At 66.5% G+C, this 20,745-nt stretch overlaps 1 protein-coding gene across 12 annotated transcripts in view; it reads left to right on the forward strand.

Annotated features, from left to right (window-relative positions):
• The window catches only part of ARHGEF25 (Rho guanine nucleotide exchange factor 25), a 28,700-nt gene extending 9,262 nt beyond the window's left edge, over positions 1-19,438 (forward strand). For 3 of the 12 annotated variants that reach the window (XM_043506568.1, XM_038378733.2, XM_038378736.2), the window contains 15 exons: positions 5,583-5,902; positions 6,638-6,727; positions 8,809-8,936; positions 9,504-9,570; positions 10,025-10,128; positions 10,555-10,624; positions 11,500-11,589; positions 12,851-12,943; positions 13,778-13,828; positions 14,525-14,602; positions 15,179-15,370; positions 16,414-16,594; positions 17,237-17,451; positions 17,663-17,763; positions 18,570-19,438. In XM_043506568.1, the coding sequence (XP_043362503.1) occupies positions 5,583-5,902; positions 6,638-6,727; positions 8,809-8,936; positions 9,504-9,570; positions 10,025-10,128; positions 10,555-10,624; positions 11,500-11,589; positions 12,851-12,943; positions 13,778-13,828; positions 14,525-14,602; positions 15,179-15,370; positions 16,414-16,594; positions 17,237-17,451; positions 17,663-17,763; positions 18,570-18,576 (1,787 nt within the window). In that variant the 3' untranslated portion in view covers positions 18,577-19,438. Of the gene's footprint in view, positions 1-5,582; positions 5,903-6,637; positions 6,728-8,808; positions 8,937-9,477; positions 9,571-10,024; positions 10,129-10,554; positions 10,625-11,499; positions 11,590-12,850; positions 12,944-13,777; positions 13,829-14,524; positions 14,603-15,178; positions 15,371-16,413; positions 16,595-17,236; positions 17,452-17,662; positions 17,764-18,569 lie in introns of those variants that run through there. The other 9 variants (XM_043506569.1, XM_038378734.2, XM_043506570.1 and 6 more) reach the window with 7 other exon arrangements.
• Positions 19,439-20,745: the final 1,307 nt, after the last annotated feature.

Here is a 20,745-nt window from a genome sequence, read left to right on the forward strand (position 1 = left end):
GACCAGCTGCCCCTACTGCCAGGACCTCTGCCCCTTCCTCGCAGGCCTGGGTCACTGGCGGGCGGGCGGGATGGGGCCGAATGTCCCAGTGCTAGGAGTCATGGGGGGGTGTCTCAGTGCCAGGGGGTGTCCCGGGTTGGTGGAGGGGAGGTCGGACAGGATGTAGAGGTGTTGGGGACCCAGTGTGAGGGGAGAGGGCACCAGCCAAGCTGCCAGGAGAGAGAAGCTCTCCGGTCACCAGCCCCCACATTGCCCGCCCCAGCTGGTGCCAAGCAGGGGACATCCATGTCCTCTCGCCCCTGATACCCACTGACCTCAACCCCCACCTTGCGCCCTCTCCCTCCGCAGGTGGGCGACTGGCTGCGCCAAGCAGGGCTTTCACCTGCCTAATGGTAGAGAATGAGATGAGAGCAGAGATGGGGCAACTCTCAGCCCAGGATTCCTGGGTTCTATTCCTAGCTCTGGGAGGGGAATGGGGTTAGAGTGTGAGGGGGCTGGGAGCCAGGACTCCTGGGTCCTATCCCCACGTCTGGAAGTGGGGTGGGGCTCTGCTCAGTGTATGGCTACCCTAACCCCTGCCTGGGGCCCACACTTTGTCTTGTTCCCACCCCCCAGATGCACCCAGCGCAGCAGACCTCTCCCTCATTCAGGCTTGAGGGTCCCCTCAGAAACCTGGCACTGAAATTCTCTTTTGTTATGGAGAATTCTTTCTCTACCCCCCCAGTCATAGCTGGTGTGTTATTGTCGGGTCTCCTCAGAGTGAGGCTTGTTATTGTCAGGTGCTTCGTGAGTGCTGGACTGTGCATGCTACTTTATTATTGTAGGGTCCCTCTGCAGCGCTGCAGCTGCAGACACTGGTTTGTTATTGTAGGGTCTCCCAGGAGCTTTGGACTGGGCGGACTGGGCAGACTGGGATCCTTTGTTGGCAGCTTGCCGGAGGGCACAGGGCTGCGGGCTCTGCTCTGTTATTGTAGGGTCTCTTGCCAGACCGGGTTCTTATTGGCGAGTTGCTCCTGCTGGCATTGTTTGGCAGGAGTCCGACCCCTCTGTGGGGTGACACCTGCCCCCTTTGGCCTGAAATCTGGAGACCCCCACCACCACCAAGTTGGTCCAAAGATCCCAGCTCCCCTGGAGGGGCCGGTCACACCAGCACTTCCCCCAGGGGGCTCCAGCAGGGCAGGGCCCAGCCCTGGGGAACGCCCCAGGGACCCCACCTGATCGCCCCACAGGACCTGTCCTGGGGCTCAAGGCCCAAGCACCCCCAGGTCTCTCTGGTGCAACCCCCCCCATCCCAAAATGGAGCTGCTGTGACCTCGGACAATGCGAGCCCTGGCCAGCCCACCCCCATGCCTTGCTGGACAGCCCCCAGCTGCCCCCTCGCAGGGTCCCCCCCCACCATAGGACTCGGCTCCCAATGCCCAGGGAGGGCTCTGTGTGGGAGGGATGAGCTCACGGGGGGGGGAAGCGCGCGCGCAGCACAGACAGCTCTCCCCCCCCCCCGGCAAACTCGCTGAGTCAGCAGTAGTGTCCTGTTGCTCCCAAGCTCTGCGGCTGCCCGGTGCAGCGGGGCCTGGAGCCGGGGGGGGGACTGGCTGCCCGGTGAGCCCGGGTAGCTTGGTGGAGGGGGGTTGTGAGGTGCGGAGCTAACACGATTGAGAGCAAACTGCCCAGCTCTGCCGGTGCCTCCCACTCCCGACGCGCCCCCCCACCCCCAACTCTGCCAGTGCCCCTCTCTCCCGACGCGCCCCCCCAGCTCTGCCAGTGCCCCTCCCTCCCAACCTGCAGCCCTCCCTTGTTTCAGGCCTGGGTTCCCCCCATGGCTAGGTGAGTGGGGGTCCCAGCGTAATCGCACTGAGCTCTGAGGGGGTCACTGGCTTCCTGGGGCTGGGAGAGGCCATCAGGGTCCGTCCTGTTTCTGCAGCTGGTGCTGGGGAACGCTGGCCCGAGTTCCCCCTGTGGGATCCCCCCCAGCTCCCCCCACCCAGGGCAGTTGCGCTTCTGTGCCTGTGGCCCCCCCATCCTCCCCCCCGCTCCCTGGCTCCTCCCCCAGCTGATCTCCCTGTGTCCTGCCAGCTGACACCACCCAGGCTCCTCCCCCAGCTCACTAGCTCCTCCCCCAACTGACTCCCTCCAACCCCCAGCTCCTCCCTCAGCTGACGCCCCCCAGCTCCTTGGCTCCTCCCCGAACTGATCTCCCCAGGTCCCCCCAGCTGGCTCCCCCCCACCCCGAGTTCTCTGGTCTCTTGCCCCCACTCCCTGGCCAATTCTCTTCCACCCAGGTTGGTTTTACTGCCCCCCCGACCCCCCCCATACAGCCTGTTTATACAATAATAAAATCAACATTTTTTGGTCAGCCTCATTAAAATAAACAGAGCGTAATGGGGGAAATGTTGGCAGGATCCTGGGATGGGCGGGTGGCGGGGGGGGAGCCCTGCACTTAACCCCCTGGCTGCCACCTGGGAGCCCCTCCCCCAGAGACCGGCTCCAGTGTGGGGCAGGTCTTCGCGCCACCCCGCCTGCTGCCTGGAGTCCCCCCTTCACTCCAGCACCTCCCCGCCTGCATGGAAGGGCAGCAGGGACCTGACTCCCCCTCCAGCCTTTTCCTGTTAGCGGGGGTCTTCCCAGATTGCCCCCCCCAAGGCCCCACATGGCCCCTCACCACCCAGGGGTGCTGCAGAGGGGGGCCTTCAGCACCCTCTGTTTTGAGCTCGGCCATGTGCCCTGCTCATCCCCCTTTGGTTGTAGAGAGGGGGTGAGGCTGGGAGCCAGGACTCCTGGGTTCTACCCCTGGCTCTGGGAGGAGAGTGGGGTCTGGTGGTTAGAGCAGGGGAGAGGGCTGGGAGCCAGGACTCCTGGGTTCTCCGGGCTCCAGTAGCAGGGGTTGCTCAGCCCACAGGCCTGTCCCCGGGGCTCAGTAAATCCTAAGCTGAGCACTGCCCGTCCTGGGACGTGGCTGGCACCTGCTGCCAGGCCTGTGCACATGGAGCCCGGTGCCCAGTGCCAGCCCGGGCACAGGAGGGCTGGGGAAACAGCGAACGCAGCTGCCTTTGCTTGGCCCGGCGCCTGGCTGCCGTCCCAGCGATGCTCCGCACCAGCCTGAGCCCCAGCACTGCAGCTCCCCCACCTCAGCCCTGGCACCACCGGGCACCAGCTCCACCCTGCGGGGCTTCCTAGGAAGAGCTGGTCAGTGCAGGGATCCCGCACGTTACTGAGAGCATCCCCTCTAGGGGGCGCTGGCTCTGATCCAGCCCCTGGGGCAGGGCACTGCCTGGCCCAAGGGGGCAGGGAGTGGGGTACAGGACCTTTCCCCATTGGGGGGCACCGGTCCCAGTCCCCTCCAGTTTGCAGCAGGGTCCCAAAGCCCCATCCCCTGCCTCCCCGCCCCCCCCATCCTCCCCGGGCTCCTTAAGAGTCTTTAAAAGAGAACGAAATGATAAAGAACCCAACTCAAGTCACACAATCCCCTGTCCCTCCCCCGCCCGGCCCTGCTTGCGCCGAGACTCAGCCCCCGGACCCCCCGCCCCGGGAACAGCGGGTGGAACAGGGCGGCCGCTCACCGGCGCTGCCAAGAATCTCTCTGTGCACGTCCCACCGCGGGCGCACGGCCCCTCCCCTGGCACGCGCGGGGGGGAGCTCCCAGGAGCTGGGCCATGGGGGCAGAAAGCTGGCCAAGGAGGGCGCATGGGGACAAACTCGGGGGGGGGCAGCTCCTGATGCCCCAGGGGAGGGGGGCTGGTCCCCGATGCCCCCCCTGGCAGCCCCTATTCTCCCCCCTATTCTCCTTCTACAGGCTTTGCTGCTGACTGATAGCTGTGCTGAGAGCGGGCCCCGTCAGGGTCAGCGCCCTGGGCACCCGGCTGCGATGGCAGGAGAAGGGTCTCCCTCAGAGAGGGGAGGGAATGCGGGGGGTCCAGCGGGAGGGGATGTTTCGTGCCTCTCGAACGCATGTCCCCGTTTCCCCAAAACAGCCGGCAGGGGGCGCTGCTGGGAACCCAGGACTCGGACTCCGGGGTTCTCTTCCCCAGCTCAGTTGCTTTGGGGAGGTCCCTCCCAGGAGGTGGGGCTGAGATGAGGCTCCCCTGCTGGGTAAAGTGTGGGTTCAAAATGGGCTGGAGGCGGGTGCCGATCCCGGGGTGCGTGGGTGAGGTGGGAGGAGGTGTGGGGGGGGAGGTTGTTTCCGGTCGGGGGAGGAATCGCAGCTGGGATCTTTGGTGCAATCCTGCATATGGACAAAGTCCTGTTCCCCGGAGCCAGCGGGAATCAAACAGCAGGAGGCTGGTGCTTTGCTCCTCATCCAAAGCCCCTTCCCAGCCAGCGCTGTGCGCAAAAGCTCTCACGCTCTCTAGGCTGCCCTCAGGGCCATGTTCCTGTGCTTTTTCTACTGTGTCTCTTCAGGTAGCCACAGCTCCATCCAAATGATCCCCAGCTCTCTGGGCTTGCATTCAGGCCCCCCTTGGAAGCCCCCCTCCCTGCTCAGATTCCTGACTGGCTGGTGCTTTTCGTGGTGGCTCTTGTGGTTTTGCCTCTCTCGTGCCATAAAGGAGCTTCATTGCTTCTCATGTTTCTCTCTAACCCCCAGCCTAGCGCACACTGATGCGAATGCCCACATTCACGCACACACCTCTGCACTCCCACGCATGTCCTTGTGCACACTAGTACTTGCACGCACCCCTGGACCCAATTATCCAAAGAGCTCACTCTGCTGCACTTTAGGCCCCGATCCCTGGGGCCTGATTTGCCCAAGGACCCTGAGCCCTGGGAAGTGAGCTCTTTGGAAGAGCCTCCCCCACCCCTCCCCCTGGGCTTGCGGGGAGGGCAGGGGGCTTTGCAGGTGGTCTGCAGGAAAGAGAGGACATGGCTGCAGCCGACGTGCCAGGGCCCTCCGGCGCCGGCTCCGTTCTGCAGCTGGAATTGTTTGGAATAGAGGGGATTAGATTTCAAGCTGGGCTAAGTAAATCCCAGTAGCCCCTGCCCTGCTACCAGCGCTCCCTGCTGTGGGGCTGAGGGATGGGGGCCTGGACCCGTGGCCGTCTGTGTCACCCCACTGTGCTGCAAACCCAGGGGCTGATGCCGGCTCCAGCCGGGCAGCTCAGGGCCTGGGTCGTCCCGGAGCAGGGGCCCTTCTCAAGCATTTTATCCCACGCCGCCAACCGGGCCCCAGAGAGACTTGGCTTTTCTCCTGGGCCTGGAGAGACACTGCCAGCCGGACCCGCCCACAGCAGCCCCCTCTGTGCCCGCCTGGCACCCTCCAAAGCCACCTGGGGCATGATCCCCGAACACTCTCTCTGTTCAGTGTGTGTCCTCCCCCCGGAGGATCCCCTCTGGACTCATGTGAGAGCCCCCAGCATGTCCGTGTGCCCCTCTCCTCCATGCCCGCTGGGGGTGCCCCTTGGTCCTCCACATCCCCCCATGCCACACCCCACGGAGTATCCCCCCACCCCACCTGGAGAGTCAGCCCTCGCTCTTCCAGAGCTTCTCCCCCATGCCAGGATCCTGCGCACCCCGTGCCCATCCTGCACCCACCCTCCTGCCCACCCTGTGCCTGCCCCGCTCTCTGACCCCTCAGCCTCTCCCCCCCACAGAGTCCTACTCCGTGGCAGGCAGCGATGGCAGCATCTCGGCCTCGGTGGCCTCCATCCAGCCCCAGCCCTCGTCCGGCTCGGCGCCCAGCTCACCCGGCTCCCGGCGCTCCGTCAGCACCCTCAAGAAGTGGCTGACCACCCCGGTGCGCAAGCTCAGCACCGGCAGCCTGGCCAAGGGCGAGCGGAAGCCGGAGGGTCGGCCCCGGCGCGGGGGCGAGGGCAGGCGGCACGGACGGCAGGAGGAGAGGAAGAGCATCGACCTGGGGCTGCTGGGCAAGGCCGACGAGCCCCTCGCCGCCCTCCGGGAGCCCAAGGGCACGGTGAGAACACTGGGGTGGGGATGGCCACTGCCATGGAGGCTGGGTTCCCAGGGGCTGGGCACCTGGGGGCTGGGCACTGCCATGAGGGGCTGGGTTCCCGGGGGCTGGGCACTGTCAACATGGGCTGGGTTCCCAGAGGCTGGGCACTGCCATGGGGGGCGGGGTTGAGTCCCATGTAGGGACTGGTGATGCCAAGGGACTGGTACCGCAGGGCTGGGGCGCCAGGCGATGGGCTAACATTGCCAGGGGAGGTGGGGGGCTGGCTTGCCCAGGGTCTAGGGAAGCTCTGGGTTAGCAGTTCCAGGGGTGGCACAGGGAGCTAGTGATGTGTCAGGACACACGCAGTGCCCTCAATCTGCCCCCTGGTTGGGGGTGCCCCTGCCGCTGTCCCGGTGGGCATTGAGGCTCTGGCTGGGAAAACAGCCTCTTGAATTCAATTTCCCCTGGAAAACAGGGGATCTCCCGTGGGGGGGCACCTGACCCCCCGAGGGAAAGTGAGGTCTGTGGGGGTAGGGGACATGCTCTGCAAGTCCCCCACCCTCTCTGCAGGCCCTGTCCCCCTTCCCCCAGCCCCTTTTCCTCCCTCCTCAAGGTCTCCCTCACTGGGATCATGGAGATCAGGGGCAGGGGGTATAGTCCCCCCCATCCTGCTTTAGGAGAAACTGAGCCCCCCCAACCCCATGGCAGAGCTGCAGCCCCAGTCCCCATCTGACCCCCGCCCCCGGTGTGTTGCAGGAATTGGGCCCCTCGGGGGGCGAGCGGCTGCCGGACCTGGCTCTGCTGTGCAGCCTGCTGGAGGGCGGCACCGCAAAGGCAGACACACAGGTGAGGAGGGGGCATTGGGGGCGGGGGCTGGCGCTGCGGGAGACTCCCCATCCCTTTCCCCCTGTCCCCAGGTCACCCTCACTGCCCCTGGGGCTCTGCGCTGCAGCGGGCACCCTGAGCTGAGAGCCTCCCGCCCACGCCAGGGGTTAACAGTGATGCCAGAGGGGCTGGGGGCCGAGCAGGGGCGTTGGTGCTCCCCCCACAGAGCTGGGCACACGCCTTGCCTCTTACGCTGCTGCCCCTTGCGGGGCACTCCCCACCCTGCCCCACACACACGCCACTCCATCAGCGCCTGGCACAGAGCTGAGTTTCTGGAGCGGGTGCCAAGACCCCGAGTGGGTGGCAGGCTGTGGGGGGGGGCTTGTTCCTGCTTCTCTTCAGGGGGGCAGGTTGAGTCATGTAAGGGGAGGGGGTCCTCCTCGCCCAGCAGGGGCCAGTCCCCCACCCACCTATGGCAGCCCCCACACGGGCGCCAGGCTGTCCCGTCCCAGCCATAGAACCACTGCTGGTGACTTCCCAGGCTCTGCTCGGGTGCCACGCTGGGGCTAGATGACCCCCCCAACCCCAGATCCTGCCCCACTGGTACCAAGCGCGGCTGGGAGTTGGGGCACGGAGAAGCAGAGCCCAACCCAGCCACTGGGGGGGTTCGCTGTGGGGATTGACTCTGGTGGGGGGGGGGTCCTTGGGGGATTGACTCCCAGGAGTCCCGGTCTGTGGGGTGTTTAACCCGCGCAGGGCCTGATCCTGCCCAGGGTGCTGCCAGGCTGGCTGGGACCCGGCAGGACTTCCCCACTACTGCACACGGTGGAGGGACCCTCCCCAGGGGCTGGGGGGCAGGAGCAGGGATTGGGGGCTCTGGAATGCTCCTGGGGGCATGATGCCCGAGGTGGGTCTGCTGACATCCCCTCCCCCCCACCCTGTGACTGTGCCCCGGCCCCCAATCTACAGGGTCTCGGTTCCCAGGGCATCCCATGCAGGGCCTGCAGTTACTATGGAAACTGCATCTCTGGCCATTTGGATTCCCTGAGATCCCAACCCCATGTGCCCCCACAGCAGAGGAGTCCCCTCGCCAACTGACACCCCATGCACACACAGACATGCCCCGTGCACACCTCTGCACATGCAGACACACCCCATTGCACACACAGACACTCCCCATGTACACCCTGTGCACACACAGACACACCCCTCTCACATCCCATTGCACACACAGACACTCCCCATGTACACACCATGCACATGCAGACGCCCCATGCAGACCCCATGTACACGCAGACACTCCTCATGCACACCTCATTGTACACGCAGACACACCCCACATACACACCCGTGCGCACACACAGACACACCCCATGCACACCCCGTGCACAGGCAGACATGCCCTATGCACACGCAGAACACCCCATGTACACCCAGAACACCCCAAGCACACCCCGTGCACAGGCAGGCACACCCCATGCTCACGCAGACACTCCCCCACACACCCCGTGCACATGCAGACACATCCAATGCACACAGACACCTCCCCATACTCCCCGTGCATACGCAGATGCCCCACGCACACCCCGAGCACACGCAGACGCCCCACAGACACCCCGTGCACATGCAGACACACCCCATGAACACCCCGTGCACACGCAGACACACCTCGCGCACACCTCATACACACACAGAAATGCCCCCCCCAGGCACACCCCATTGTGCATGCAGACATGCCCCTGTGCGCACGCATTAGAAAGGGAGGTGCCTCCTGCCCCGTCCTGGCTCTCGGGGGAAGTGACTCGGGGGGGGAGACTCAGCGGCTGCGGTGCTGTGGGGAGGTGATCAGAGCTTTCCATGCCCCACTGAGGGCCCTTTCCAGGGCAGGCACCAACTCATCTGTTGAGGGGGGAGCTCTGTCCCTGACACACAGAACTGAGGTGCCGGACCCCTGGCCCAGCTCCCCACGGGCCCCTGCGCCCCCCACCTTGCAGGGTCTCCCAGGGCTCTCTGCCCAGCAGCCTCGAGGCCGGTTGCCAATGCCCGGGTGGGAGTGGGCAGGGCTGCTCTGTGTCCCCTAACTGTGTCTCCCCTCCTTCCAGCAGGGCCCCAGCCTTCTTCATGTCCCCAGTGACCCCCAAAGCCCGGCCCACCCTGAAGAGCTCCCCGGGCACCCCCTGGAAGAGAGAACGAGTGAGGAGCAGAGAAAGAGTGCCTTAGAAAAGAGTATGTAAGTGGAGCCGCTGCGCCCGTGGGACAGGGCTGAGGGTGCCAGGGGTCCGGAATGGGGGATACTGGGTGGAGGTGCCAGGGGATCTGGGATGGGGTTCCTGGCTGGGAGGTGACGGGCGTATGGATGGAGGTTCCTGGCTGGGAGGTTCCCGGGGTCCGGGATGGGGGTTACTGGCTGGGAGGTGCCAGCGGGCAGGGGCAGGGCTGTGGGTGCCCGGGATGGGGGTAGAGGTACCAGGGAGTAGGGACAGGGTTCCTGGCTGGGGGTGCCAGCGGGCAGGGGCAGGGCTGTGGGTGCCAGGGGCAGGCCTGAGGGGTCCTGGGGTGCTTGGAGAAGAGGCTGCGTCCCCAGCATTGCAGGGGTTGCTAGGGACGGATCCCAGGGCTGGGAGCGACCTCGACCCTAGGTCCCTCCCCGGCATCGCTCTGGGCTTGAGCTGGGAGGGGGCCGGGGCATATCCCCCCTGGCAGCCGAGGGCGGGACGGGGAGGATGGAGGGGGGTGTCTCACAAGGGGCCGCGTCCCCTCCCCGCTTTCAGACCTGGCCGTTCCCTCCCGTGGGCAGGTTCGTCCTCACGGAGCTCGTGGAGACGGAGAAGATGTATGTGGAGGACCTGGGCCAGATAGTGGAGGTGTGAACCCCCCCAGAGTCCCCCTCCCTGGACAGCCCACAGACCCTGGGTTCCCCTCCTCATACAGCCACCAGCCTAGGGCCCCCCTTCCTGAACAGCACCCCTCACCCCAGGGCCCCCTCTCTGGACAGACACCAGCCCTAGGGCCCCCCTCCCTGGGAAGCCCCCCACAGCCCCAGGGCTGCCCAGTCCTAGACCCTGCCGGGTAACCCCCACAGACTAGTGCCTCCCCCCAGCTCCCCCCCCCCAGCCCCAGAGCTCTGCCCCAGGAACATGGACCCTCCCTGGGGTGAGCAGAAGCCTCTCCCTTGGCTCAGCACCTCCCACCGGGGTCTCCATCCCCCCCACCAGGAGTCCTACCCCTCCACCCCAGACTGGGCAGCAGCAGAGCCCCACCCCCACCCCATGTACCCCCAGCAGCAGCTCCCCGCTAACCCGCCCCTCCTGCCCCCAGGGCTACATGGCGACCATGCGTGCCCGGGGCGTGCCCGAGGACATGGAGGGCAAAGACAAGATCATCTTCGGGAACATCCACCAGATCTACGACTGGCACAAGGAGTGAGTCAGGGGATGGGACGCTCCCCCCGTGGATCACAGAGACACCCCCCCCCCGCGCTGTGTCCCAGGGGCTGGGTCTCCCTGTGCTGCCAGGACCAGGCTGGCTGCCTCCCCACACCCACGTATAGGCTGGGGGGGCACACAGATGCACCCCCAAGAGATCTCTGCAGCGACCCCCCCCTTCTGCCCCCTGCAGAGGGGTGCCCGGACTCTGGAAGGTTCAGGGAGACGTCTGCGGGCACCAGGCGAGTCCCCTGCTTCCAGCCATCCGGTGCCCTGCTCTGCCCTCTCCCAGATGTGGCCCCTTGTGGTGCTCGCATGCCCGCTGGGCCCCTGGCATACCCAGCTGCCTGAGGGGCTGGGGGGACAGAGGGTCGGGGGGGGTCTGTCCCATGGTTCTCAGCCCTCTCTGCCCCCCCCCCCCAGTTACTTCCTCAAAGAGCTGGAGAAATGTCTGCACAACCCGGACCTGCTGGCGCAGCTCTTTGTAAAGCACGTGAGTCCCGGGTGTCGCTGCATGTTCCCTGCCCCGCCAGCCTGCCCCTGGCACTGCCCTGCCCCCCAAGCACCACCCCACCCCCAGTCCTGCCTTGCCAGCCCACCGGGCCCTGCCCCTGGCCCTGCCCTGCCCTAGCCCTAACCCCGGCCATGCCCCCAGCCCCACCATCAGCCCCATCCTGCCACTAGGCCCCGCCCCACCACCAGCCCCCAGCCCCACCACTAGCAGGCCCCCAGGCCTGCCCACACTACTAGCCCTGCCCCCAGCCCAGCCACCCCACCTGGCCCCATCCCCAGCTCCACCCTGACCCAGGCCCCACCCCTACCCTGCCACCAGGTCCTGCCGCCCAGCCCCACCCTGGCATGCCCCCCCCCATCATGCTGCCAGGGCCCTGCCCCCAGGTCCCACCATGCCATGAGGACCCCACCTCATCACGCCCCACAGGCCCTGCCCTATCTCCCCACTGCTCTGCCTCGCCATGCCATGGGGCCCAGGTCCTGCCCTGTCACACCAAAAGGGCCCCGCCCCTGATCTATGCTGCCCTTCCCCTGCCTCCTGCCCCACACCACGAGGGCCGCTCGCCATGGGGCTGGCTGCCATATGGTGCCGTAGGGGCCCTGCCACCTCTCCTGTGGGCACGTAACTGCTGGGCATGCTGGCTCCACTGGGGGCTGCCGCAGGTCGCACCGGGCATCAGCCACCCCCTCGCGGGGATAGACACAGGAGCATGTTCCAGCGTGTATTAGCGTGACGTAGCATGTGGTCGCATGGGCTGGCACGTGTTGGGGTGTGTGCTCATGCTGTGGGGCATGTTCTGGCGTGTGCTGGCATGTGCCTAGGACCGTTGTCATCTGCTCCCCGTTCCCTTCCAGGAGCGCCGTTTGCACATGTACGTCGTTTACTGCCAGAACAAACCCAAATCGGAGCACATTGTCTCTGAGTACATCGACTCCTATTTTGAGGTGAGGGGACCCCGGCTTCCTCATCTGGCCCCTCTATGACTGCCCCCCACAGTTGGGATGCTGGTTACCCCCATTGGTCCTGTCACGGAGTGCCCAGGCGATGCTCTGGAACTGCTCCCCACAAAGCCAGGCAGGACTCTGGGGGAGTCTCCTCTCTGGGAGCAGCCTGTCTGCAGGACACACAGCTCCCCCGGCTTCCCCTCCCTGGGTCTGACCTCGGAGCCTTCAGCATCCTCTGCCCTCCGTGCGCTTCCCACAGCGAGTCCGCCCAGGCGGGGTCCTGAGGGGGCCAGAGGGTCCTGCCCCCCAACTCCGCAGTTAGACGTGACTCTCAGCCAGCCGGTAAAACAGAAGGTTTATCAGATGACAGGAACATGGTCTAACACAGAGCTTGTAGGTGCAGAGAACAGGACCCCTCAGCTGGGTCCATTTTGGGGGGCAGTGAGCCAGACAACCCCGTCTGCACTTCACTCCTCGTCCCCAGCCAGCCCCAAACTGAAACTCTCTCCAGCCCCCCCAGCTCCTCCCCCTCCCTCCTTCCCCCCCACTCCTCTGGGCTTTGTCCCTTTCCCGGGCCAGGAGGTCACCTGAGTCCTTTGTTCTCCCACCCTTTAGCTCTCACCTTGCAGGGGGGAAGGGCCAGGCCATCAGGTGCCAGGAAACAGGGTGTCGGCCATTGTCTGTGTCCAGACCCCTGCCCACACCTGCCCTCTAGGGCTCTGCAACGATCATACACCCTTATCCCACCCCCTAGATACTTAAGAACTGCCTAGGGGAAACTGAGACACACCCACAATATTCAGAGGAAACATTAAGAACAGTCCCGCTTCATCACAGGACCCCCCCCACCCTTCCCTCGCCCTTTGCAACCTGCCCCACGCTCCTCCCCTCACCCTGTGCAACTTGCCCCATCTGACCCCTGCCTTGCTCCCCCAGTTCTCCCTGTCTGACCCACCCTCTTGCTGTCCTGGCTCACCCTTTCCAAGCCCCCCTCCAACCTCACTCCCCAAGCCAGGATCCCACCTTGCTATATCCAACCCCTCCTCCTTCCCCCAGCTGGGACCCCAGCTCACCCCATCAGTCTCCTCCAACCTGCCTAGTCTGACCCCACCCCCACTTACTGCCCCAGCCAGAACCCCAGTTTGCCCCGTCTGCCCCCCACCCTGCTGCCCAGCCTGGCCCCTCCCAACCCTCCTGGAGGTGGGCAGCACCGGGCCAGGTGGGGCACCATGGGGCTGATTTGCTGCCTCTGTTTCCCCAGGAGCTGAAGCAGGAGCTGGGCCACAGGCTGCAGCTCAACGACCTGCTGATCAAGCCAGTGCAGAGGATCATGAAATACCAGCTGCTGCTCAAGGTGAGAAAGGTCTGGCAGGGCCTGGGCGCTCCACCACAGAGCCAGCCGCCCGCCCCGGGCTACCCAGGGCCGGGGGACGCTCCGCCCCAGAGCCAGCCGCCCACAATCTGCTGCCCAGGGCCAGGGACGCTCCATCCCAGAGCCAGCTGGCCACGCCGGGCTGCCCAGAGCCAGGGACGCTCCGCCCCAGAGCCAGCTGGCCACGCTGGGCTACCCAGGGCCGGGGGCACTCCACCCCAGAGCCAGCCGCCCACAATCTGCTGCCTTGGGCCGGGGACGCTCCGTCCCAGAGCCAGCTGCCCACGCCAGGCTGCCCAGGGCCGGGGGCGCTCCGCCCCAGAGCCAGCCGCCCACAACCTGCTGCCCAGGGCCGGGGATGCTCCGCCCCAGAGCCAGCCGCCCACACCAGGCTGCCCAGGGCCGGGGGCAATCCGCCCCAGAGCCAGCCGCCCACAACCTGCTGCCCAGGGCTGGGGACGCGCCACGCCAGAGCCAGCCCAATGTCTCTGTGATGCCCCTTCTGGAGCGCAAACACCCCCTCTGGGTTCTTCTGAAGGCTCAGTGTAAAAAGCAGTGAACCCAGTGTCTTGGGAACCCAGCCCTGCAAGCCGCGTGGGACAGGGTGGCTCTGAACCAGACTCCCTGCCCTGGCGTCCTGCCCTGGCACATCTGCTTCTTCCTCTGCCCATGTTAGGAGGGACGCCATCTGCTTGGGGGTTAATTGGGGCCATTACCAGCCCCTTGGTGGGGTTGGGGCACGGCACCCCCTTTCCCATCGCATCCAGGATCTGGAGTCGAACCCCATCCCCCAGTCCCTTTTCTCTTGCGTCCCAGGATTTCCTGAAGTACTACAGCAAGGCCGGGATGGACACGGAGCAGCTCGAGGTAGGGATGGAAAGAGCCGGGGGTGGGGGGCGCCCGGCCCACAAGCCTCTGCCTGGAGCAAGGCACCACTGGGCTTAGGGGTCGCTCCCTGCAAATGCACCATCCCAACCCTGTAGCAGTGTCAGGGAGGATTGAGCAACATTTCCATGGGAACCGGGGGGCCATGGGGCAGTGTCTCCTTGGAGACCAGAGGGGCAAGGGCAGCATCTCCATGGGGACTAGAGGGGGCATGGGGCAGCGTTTCCATGGGGACTGGAGAGGGCAGCAGGTAGCATTTCCATGGGAACCACAGTGACATGGGGCAGCATCTCCGTAGGGACCGAAGGGGGCATGGGGCAGCACATCTCCATGGGGACTGGGAGGCACGTGGCAGCATCTCTGTGGGGACTGGGGGGTATGGGGCAGTGTGTCTCCGTGGGGATCGGGGGGCGGGTGTTTGCCAGGGGGGTTCATCCTGGGGTTGGTTCAGTTCCCATTGCGAAAATGAAAGCAACTGGGTCATTACCTGAGCAGTGTGTGTGTGTGGGGGGGATGCAAGTCTGGGGAAAACCCACCCAACTCCGCCAGTGCCCCTCACTCCCGACTCGCAGCCCCAAGTATCTGCAGCTCCTGCCACCCAAGGTGGTGCGAGACGCCTGGCTGCCCCCAGCCTGGCCCAGGGCCTCTCCTGGCTCTCACCCCCCCCTTGCCTCGCAGAAAGCCGTGGAGGTGATGTGCTTCGTGCCCAAGCGGTGCAATGACATGATGAACGTGGGGCGGCTGCAGGGCTTCGAGGTAGGAGTCGAAGGGGGGGGGTGTTTCCTCTGAGCTCCGGGCATTGGGATCCCTTGGGGGGGGCAAGTAACTGTCTCCCACCACAGGGGGTTGGAGGTGGCTCTGCTGTCAGCCTGCCATGGCCCCCCCAGGGGCACTCTGGGACCCGGGGTTGTGGGGGGGATTAGGGCGTCTGTGCCCTCTGGAGGTGGAGGAGTTACAGGATCCATGTCCCCTGAGGGGGGGGGCTCCATGGCTCTTTGCCCATATTCCAGGGTGCTGGGCCAGACCTTGGCTGCTTTCTGCCCACTCGCCTGTTCGCCGAGTGGCCACCACGGGGCACCAATTTCCCCCGAGGCTTCCCTGGAGCTGGGATCCGAACCTGAGCACCCCAGTGGGTCCCGTGGGGCCCTGGCTGTTCCCTGATTGGCCAGATGGAGTGGGGTGCTGATGGGGGACTGGGGGGTGTGGTCAGGTGGGGGCGCTGGCAGGGTGGGTCAGGTGTTGGTGGGGCGCAGGAGGGGTGACAGGAAGTTGGGAGAGGCTGAAGGGGGGGGCTTTTGGCCCCCACGTGACCCCTCCCTCCCGCCCCCCCAGGGCAAGCTGACGGCACAGGGCAAGCTGCTGCAGCAGGACACCTTCTGGGTGACGGAGCAGGACGGCGGGTTCCTGCCCCGCTGCCGGGAGCGACGCGTCTTCCTCTTCGAGCAGCTCGTCATCCTCAGCGAGCCGCTGGAGCGGCGCAAGGCCTTCGCCGCGCCCGCCTACCTCTTCAAGAGCAGCATCAAGGTACCGCCGGGAGCCCCGCCCCCACCCATGGAGCCCCGCCCCTGGCAGGCCCCGCCCCCACCCCAGGCAGCCCCGCCCCTGGCAGGCCCTGCCCCCACCCCTGGCAGCCCCACCCCTGGCAGGCCCCGCCCCCATCCAGGTAGCCCCGCCCCTACCTCCCAAAGGCCACACCCCACCCATGCAGCTCCACCCTGGTGGGCCCCGCCCCCACCATGGAGCCCCCCCTCTGGCAAGCCACCCAGGGGGACTCCGCCTCTAGCAGACCACACCCCCACCCGTGGAGCCCCGCCCCTGGCCGGCTCCGTCCCCATGTGTAGTAGGTCACACCCACCCACGGAGCCCCACTCTGGTGGGCCCTGCCCCCACCACGGAGCCCCACCCCCACCCATGAAGCCCGCCCCTGGCAGGCCCCATCCCACATCTAGAAGACCACACCCCACCCATGCAGCTCCACCCTGGTGGGCCCCGCCCCCACCACAGAGCCCCGCCCCTAGCAGGCCTCACCCCATCCTAGCCTCAGGAAGCTCCGCCCACCCAGGCAAGTCCCACCTCTCAGAGGAGCCTCCTACCCCCTTTGGTGAGACCCAGGTGGTTGGAAGCTGGTGCCCAGCCCCGAGCTCAAGCCCTGGGGGCATCTCGTGTGACAAGATCCAGAACCTGCTCCCCCACCCCACGCACACAGCAAAGGGGGCAGAGCTGGGTTCGCAGGCATCTTTCCCAGGGACAGCTGCCAAGGAGAGCTGGGAAAGCGAGGGAGCGGGAAGCCCCTTGCCACTGTACCTGCCCTGTGACCCACGCCTGGGGGTCGCCCCCTGCCACTGCACCCTCCCTGCCCTGTGACCCACACCTGGGAGCCCCCCCTGCCCTTCTGCACCAGGGGTACTGGGACCAGAGCCAGGGTACCCTCGAGGGGAACTGAGCACCCGCAGCTGTGCCCCTGCCGGCCCGCTCCAGCATGGGCCCCAGGTCCCCGGCGGGAAGGGGGCAGCCAGTGGGGGGGGGGCTTGGCTGGCTCCCCGCTCAGGCCCGGCTCCCTGCGGCAGGTCAGCTGCCTGGGGCTGGAGGAGGGGGTGGAGAACGACCCCTGCAAATTCGCCCTGACGTCGCGGGGGGCCGACCGCAGCAGCCTCCGCTATGTGCTCCAGGCCGCGGCCCCTGAGATCACCCGGGCCTGGGCGGCCGACATCAGCCACATCCTGGAGACCCAGCGCGACTTCCTCAACGGTAGGTGCCCCCCCTTCTCCCCAGGGCTGCCCCAGCTCCCCCCCCGCAGCCCCTGGGCTGCCCCGGCCCCCCTTCTCCCCAGGGCTGCCTCGGCTCCCCCCACCCCTGCAGCCCCTGGGCTTCCGCAGCCCCCCCTTCTCCCCAGGGCTTCCCCAGCTCCCCGCCTCAGCCCCTGGGCTGCCTTGTCCACAGGCTGCCCCCTGGGCTGCCCCACCCCCTCCCCTTTGCTGCCCCATCCTCCCCCAGGCTGCCCTAGGCCCCCCTCCCCCATCCCCAGGGCTGCCCAAGCTCCCCACCCTGCTGCTGGGCTGCCGCGGCCCCTCCCTGCCCCTTTGCTGCCCCACCCACAGCCCCACCTTTGGTCTGCCCTAGCCCCCCCAGGCTGCCCTAGCCTCCCCTCCTCCATCCCCAGGGCTGCCCTAGCCCCCTCTCCCCCGGGGTTGCACTTTCTCCCCTCCCCCCCTTATCTGCCCTGCCCTAGGGCCCTGCAGGGTGAGAGGGTCCCAGAATGCGCAGGGGAGGGGAGCGTCCCCCAGGGGGTGTCGGCACGTGGGACCCTCCCTTGCCCCAGGCGTGTGGGGCCCGCGCGCCGTGTGAGCCCCCGTGTGTCACATGATGCCCCGTGTGGTTCCCCCCCCCCAGCGCTGCAGTCGCCCATCGAGTACCAGCGGCGGGAGAGCAAGTCCCACAGCCTGGGCTGGGTGGGGGCCCCAAGGGCATCGCCACGCAGCGGCCCCCTGCGGCCCCACTCCTCTGCCTCCATCGACAGGAACATGGGGCCCGGCCTCCGTCCCTACAACTCCTCCCTGCCCTCGCTCTTCCTGCCCAGCAGCCACCTGCGCCCACCACCCACTGAGGTACTGGGAAGACTGGGGAGTGGGGATGGGGCCCGGGCGTCCCAGCTGAGATGGGGGGCAGGGACTGAGGTTGGAGTCTGGGGGGCCCTAGCTGAGATAAGGGGGTGGGGGGCAGGGACTGAGGTCAGGGTCTAGGGGGGCCCAGCCCTGGGGAAGCCCCTTCCCTGAGCCAGGACTCCTGGGTCCACTTCTCCTTGCCCTTCCCTTGCAGCCTGCCCGCAGCCAGAGCTCCCCCACACCCAGGACGGCCTCCCCGGCACACGTCTGCCTCAACTTCCCCAGGGGCCCCCAGCCAGGCAAGCCCCCCCTGGGGTGAGTGATGGGAACAGCTCCATAAGGGCTGCGCGGCTGGAGCTGGGGCGGGGGGAGCAGGTGTCGGGGGGGGCTGGGGCAAGGGGGGCTCGCCAGGGAACATCTCTTCTGCTCCTGCTTTGCAATATCGTCCCCCTGGGTCCTGCCGGTGCCCCCCAATCCTGACCCGCAGCCTCCTGCTACCAGCCCTGGGCTCCCCCCCAACTCTACCAGTGCTCCCAATCCCGACCCGCAGCCAGGGCTGCCCGGGGGGGCAAGAGGGGCAATTTGCCCCGGGCCCCGCAGGGGCCCCCACAAGAGTTTTCGGTAGTGGGGGTCAGACTTCTTCTTTGGTGGCAATTCGGCGGCAGGGGTCCTTCCACTCCATGTCTCCGGCGAAGTGCCCCGAAGACCCAGAGCGGAAGGACCCCCGCCGCCAAAGACCCTAGTCCCCCTGAATCCTCTGGGCGGCCCTGCCCACAGCCCCCTGCTATCTCATCTCTGGGCTCCCCCACGCCACTCTACCAGTGCTCCCCAATCCTGACCCGCAGCCCCCCTGCTATCCCAGCTCTGGGCTCCCCCCCAGCACTACTAATGCCCCCAATTCCGACCTGCAGCCTCACTTCAATGGTTTCTGTCCACTGGGGGTTTGTGGTCAGCTCTTGTGAGTTCGGAGCTGAGGACTGGTGGTGCTAGGGGGGAACCGTGGGTTCTGGGGAGCAGGGGCCAGTGCTCCTCAGCATTGGGATTGGCAGGGGAGTGCAGGGGGGCAGGTCCAGTCTGGCTGGGGATGGGGTGCTGACTCTGGCTATGTTTGTCCCTGGCAGGCCCTGAGGGGGGCAAGCTGCCCGCCCCCTGAGCTGGGCTCCGACTCCCCCAGCGCCCGGCTAGCCAAACTCGACGAGGACGAGCTGTGACCCACCCCCTTCTGAGGACTCTGGAGGGTGCTGCCCCTCACAGTCCAGGAAGTGACCCGCGAGGAACGGCTGGGTCCCCCCTCAGAGACAGGAGTGAAGCTGGGGAGACCTGGGGCCCCGCACCCCATGCTGCCCCCCAACCCCAGGAGAAGGGGCAGCCAGGCGGGGACCATGGACGTGACCTTGAGCATTTTCCTTTTGGCCAAGGACCCTCGTGCTGAGGGGGTATGGGGGTCTGCCCCTCCCCCACCCAGGACCCTTCAGTGCACGGAACTGCCATGGGGCTCGGCAGTGGGGTGCTGGGGAAGGGGCAAATGTGGCTCTGGACAGATGGGGAGGGTGCCTCTGTCCCGTGGGAGCTGGGTTGGACCCAGCCAGACCCCGACCCCATCGCCTTGACCCCCAGCTGCAGCCCCTGCTTTATGGGGGGCGGTGTTCCCAGATGTCCCCCCCTTGCTCCCTGGAGATGTTTAGCATCCCCAGGTTGTCAGGGCCCTCCCCCTCCTGCCCCCCCATCTCTGGCTCCAGAGATTGCAACATCCCCCACCCCCATTGACCCTCTGGCGTGGCCCAGCTGCCCAGCCCAAAGGCGGCTTCTCTCCCAGGTTTCACCTCTTCCCATGGGAATCAGGCCCCCTTTCTGGACCAGGGAATGTAATGTGGGTCCCCCCTGGGCCACCTCCCAGGGGGTCTTGCCCCCCGGGCCTGCAGGCCCCTGTATATGCATGCTGCCGGGCCCCGGGCGGGGAGCAGGGGAATTTTGTTTAATAATAAAGTTTTTGGTTTATCAAATGGGGAAAAACTGGCTGAAATTGGAGCCCCCAAGGCCCTGGCCTCTAGGGGGTGACAGCACCTCCTGCACTTCTGGGGGGCAGCCCCCAGCGGTAGGAGCAAGATCCTGTGCAGGGCTCGCACCTGTGTGGGGCAGGTCCCTCTCCGGGGCATGGGCTCTGCAGCCAGGGGCCATGGGCCCCCCCGGGGCTCAGGACATGGGGGCATCGCTGCCTCATGCTGACGCCCCTGGCAGGGTCAGGCCAGCTCCGGGGGTCAGGGGCAGCAGGGTGCCCCAGGCAAGGCCATGGAGTGGGCCCCCAGCTTTGCCAGACAGAAGCCGCAGCAGGATGGGCCCCCTGAGCCCCAGGGACTGCCCTCACAGCCGCTAGCTTGGAGGGTGTTGATTAGTGGGGGGCTGCAGGTTGGGGGTATGGGGTGTTGGCAGAGCTGAGGCGGGGGCAGTGGGTCAGGAGTGAGGGGCGGGGGCTAAACAGGGGCCCATGCATCAAATGGGGGCTAGGGATGGGAGTAAGGGGTGAGGGCTGTGGGTTGAGAGTGAGGGGCATGGGTGGGGGGGCTTTCCTTTCCTGTTTATGGCCCAGGGGGGACATTAAGACAGATCAGATCTAAGGGCCAGCTCCCCCTCCCCCTGGGGATGGGGGGGTGTTTACCCACCTGCTGGGGCTTGGCCCATTCAGATTCCACAGCTCCCCCAGGAATGAGCCCCCTCCAGGGGATTCCTGGATTCCCCCTCCCAACTTTGCTCCCTGAAACAGCCCTCCCCCCTGTGGGCCCAAATTGGGGGGGGTCTGCTCTGACATTCACCCCCATGTGGGCTCAGCACCCTCCGTCCCCCCCCCAATGGTGCTGGTGGGGTGGGAGCGGGGGGATCACGTGGGCTCAGCCCCTCACCCGTGCTGCCCCCCTCCCCAGAGGTGGCCGCATTCTGGTGGTGCCTCACAGTGCCCCAGGGCTGCCCCCTGTTCTCTGGGCGGTGACCCCATCTCAGCCAGGTTGGGGGGTGCCCCCCTACTCCCTCCCGCTGGGGCCCTAGAGACTGGACCAACCAGAGTGCCTGGGGTGGTATCAGGCATTTAATGGGTGTCAAGCACTGCGCATGGGGCAGGGGTGCAGCCCAGCCCCCTGGAGCCAGCCCCCGCCTCCCCGCTGGCCCTGAGGCCCCTCCCATACTGATGTCAGAAGCATGTGTGTGACCTCGCTCGCTGTGGTGTCACAGTGACTGCGCGGGCCCCAGCGGGGGAAGGGGGATTTGGCAGCTGCCCCTTGTTCACTCTGGGATCCAGGCATCAGC

Source organism: Dermochelys coriacea, chromosome 20, assembly GCF_009764565.3.
Source record: "Dermochelys coriacea isolate rDerCor1 chromosome 20, rDerCor1.pri.v4, whole genome shotgun sequence".
NCBI lineage: Eukaryota > Metazoa > Chordata > Testudines > Dermochelyidae > Dermochelys > Dermochelys coriacea.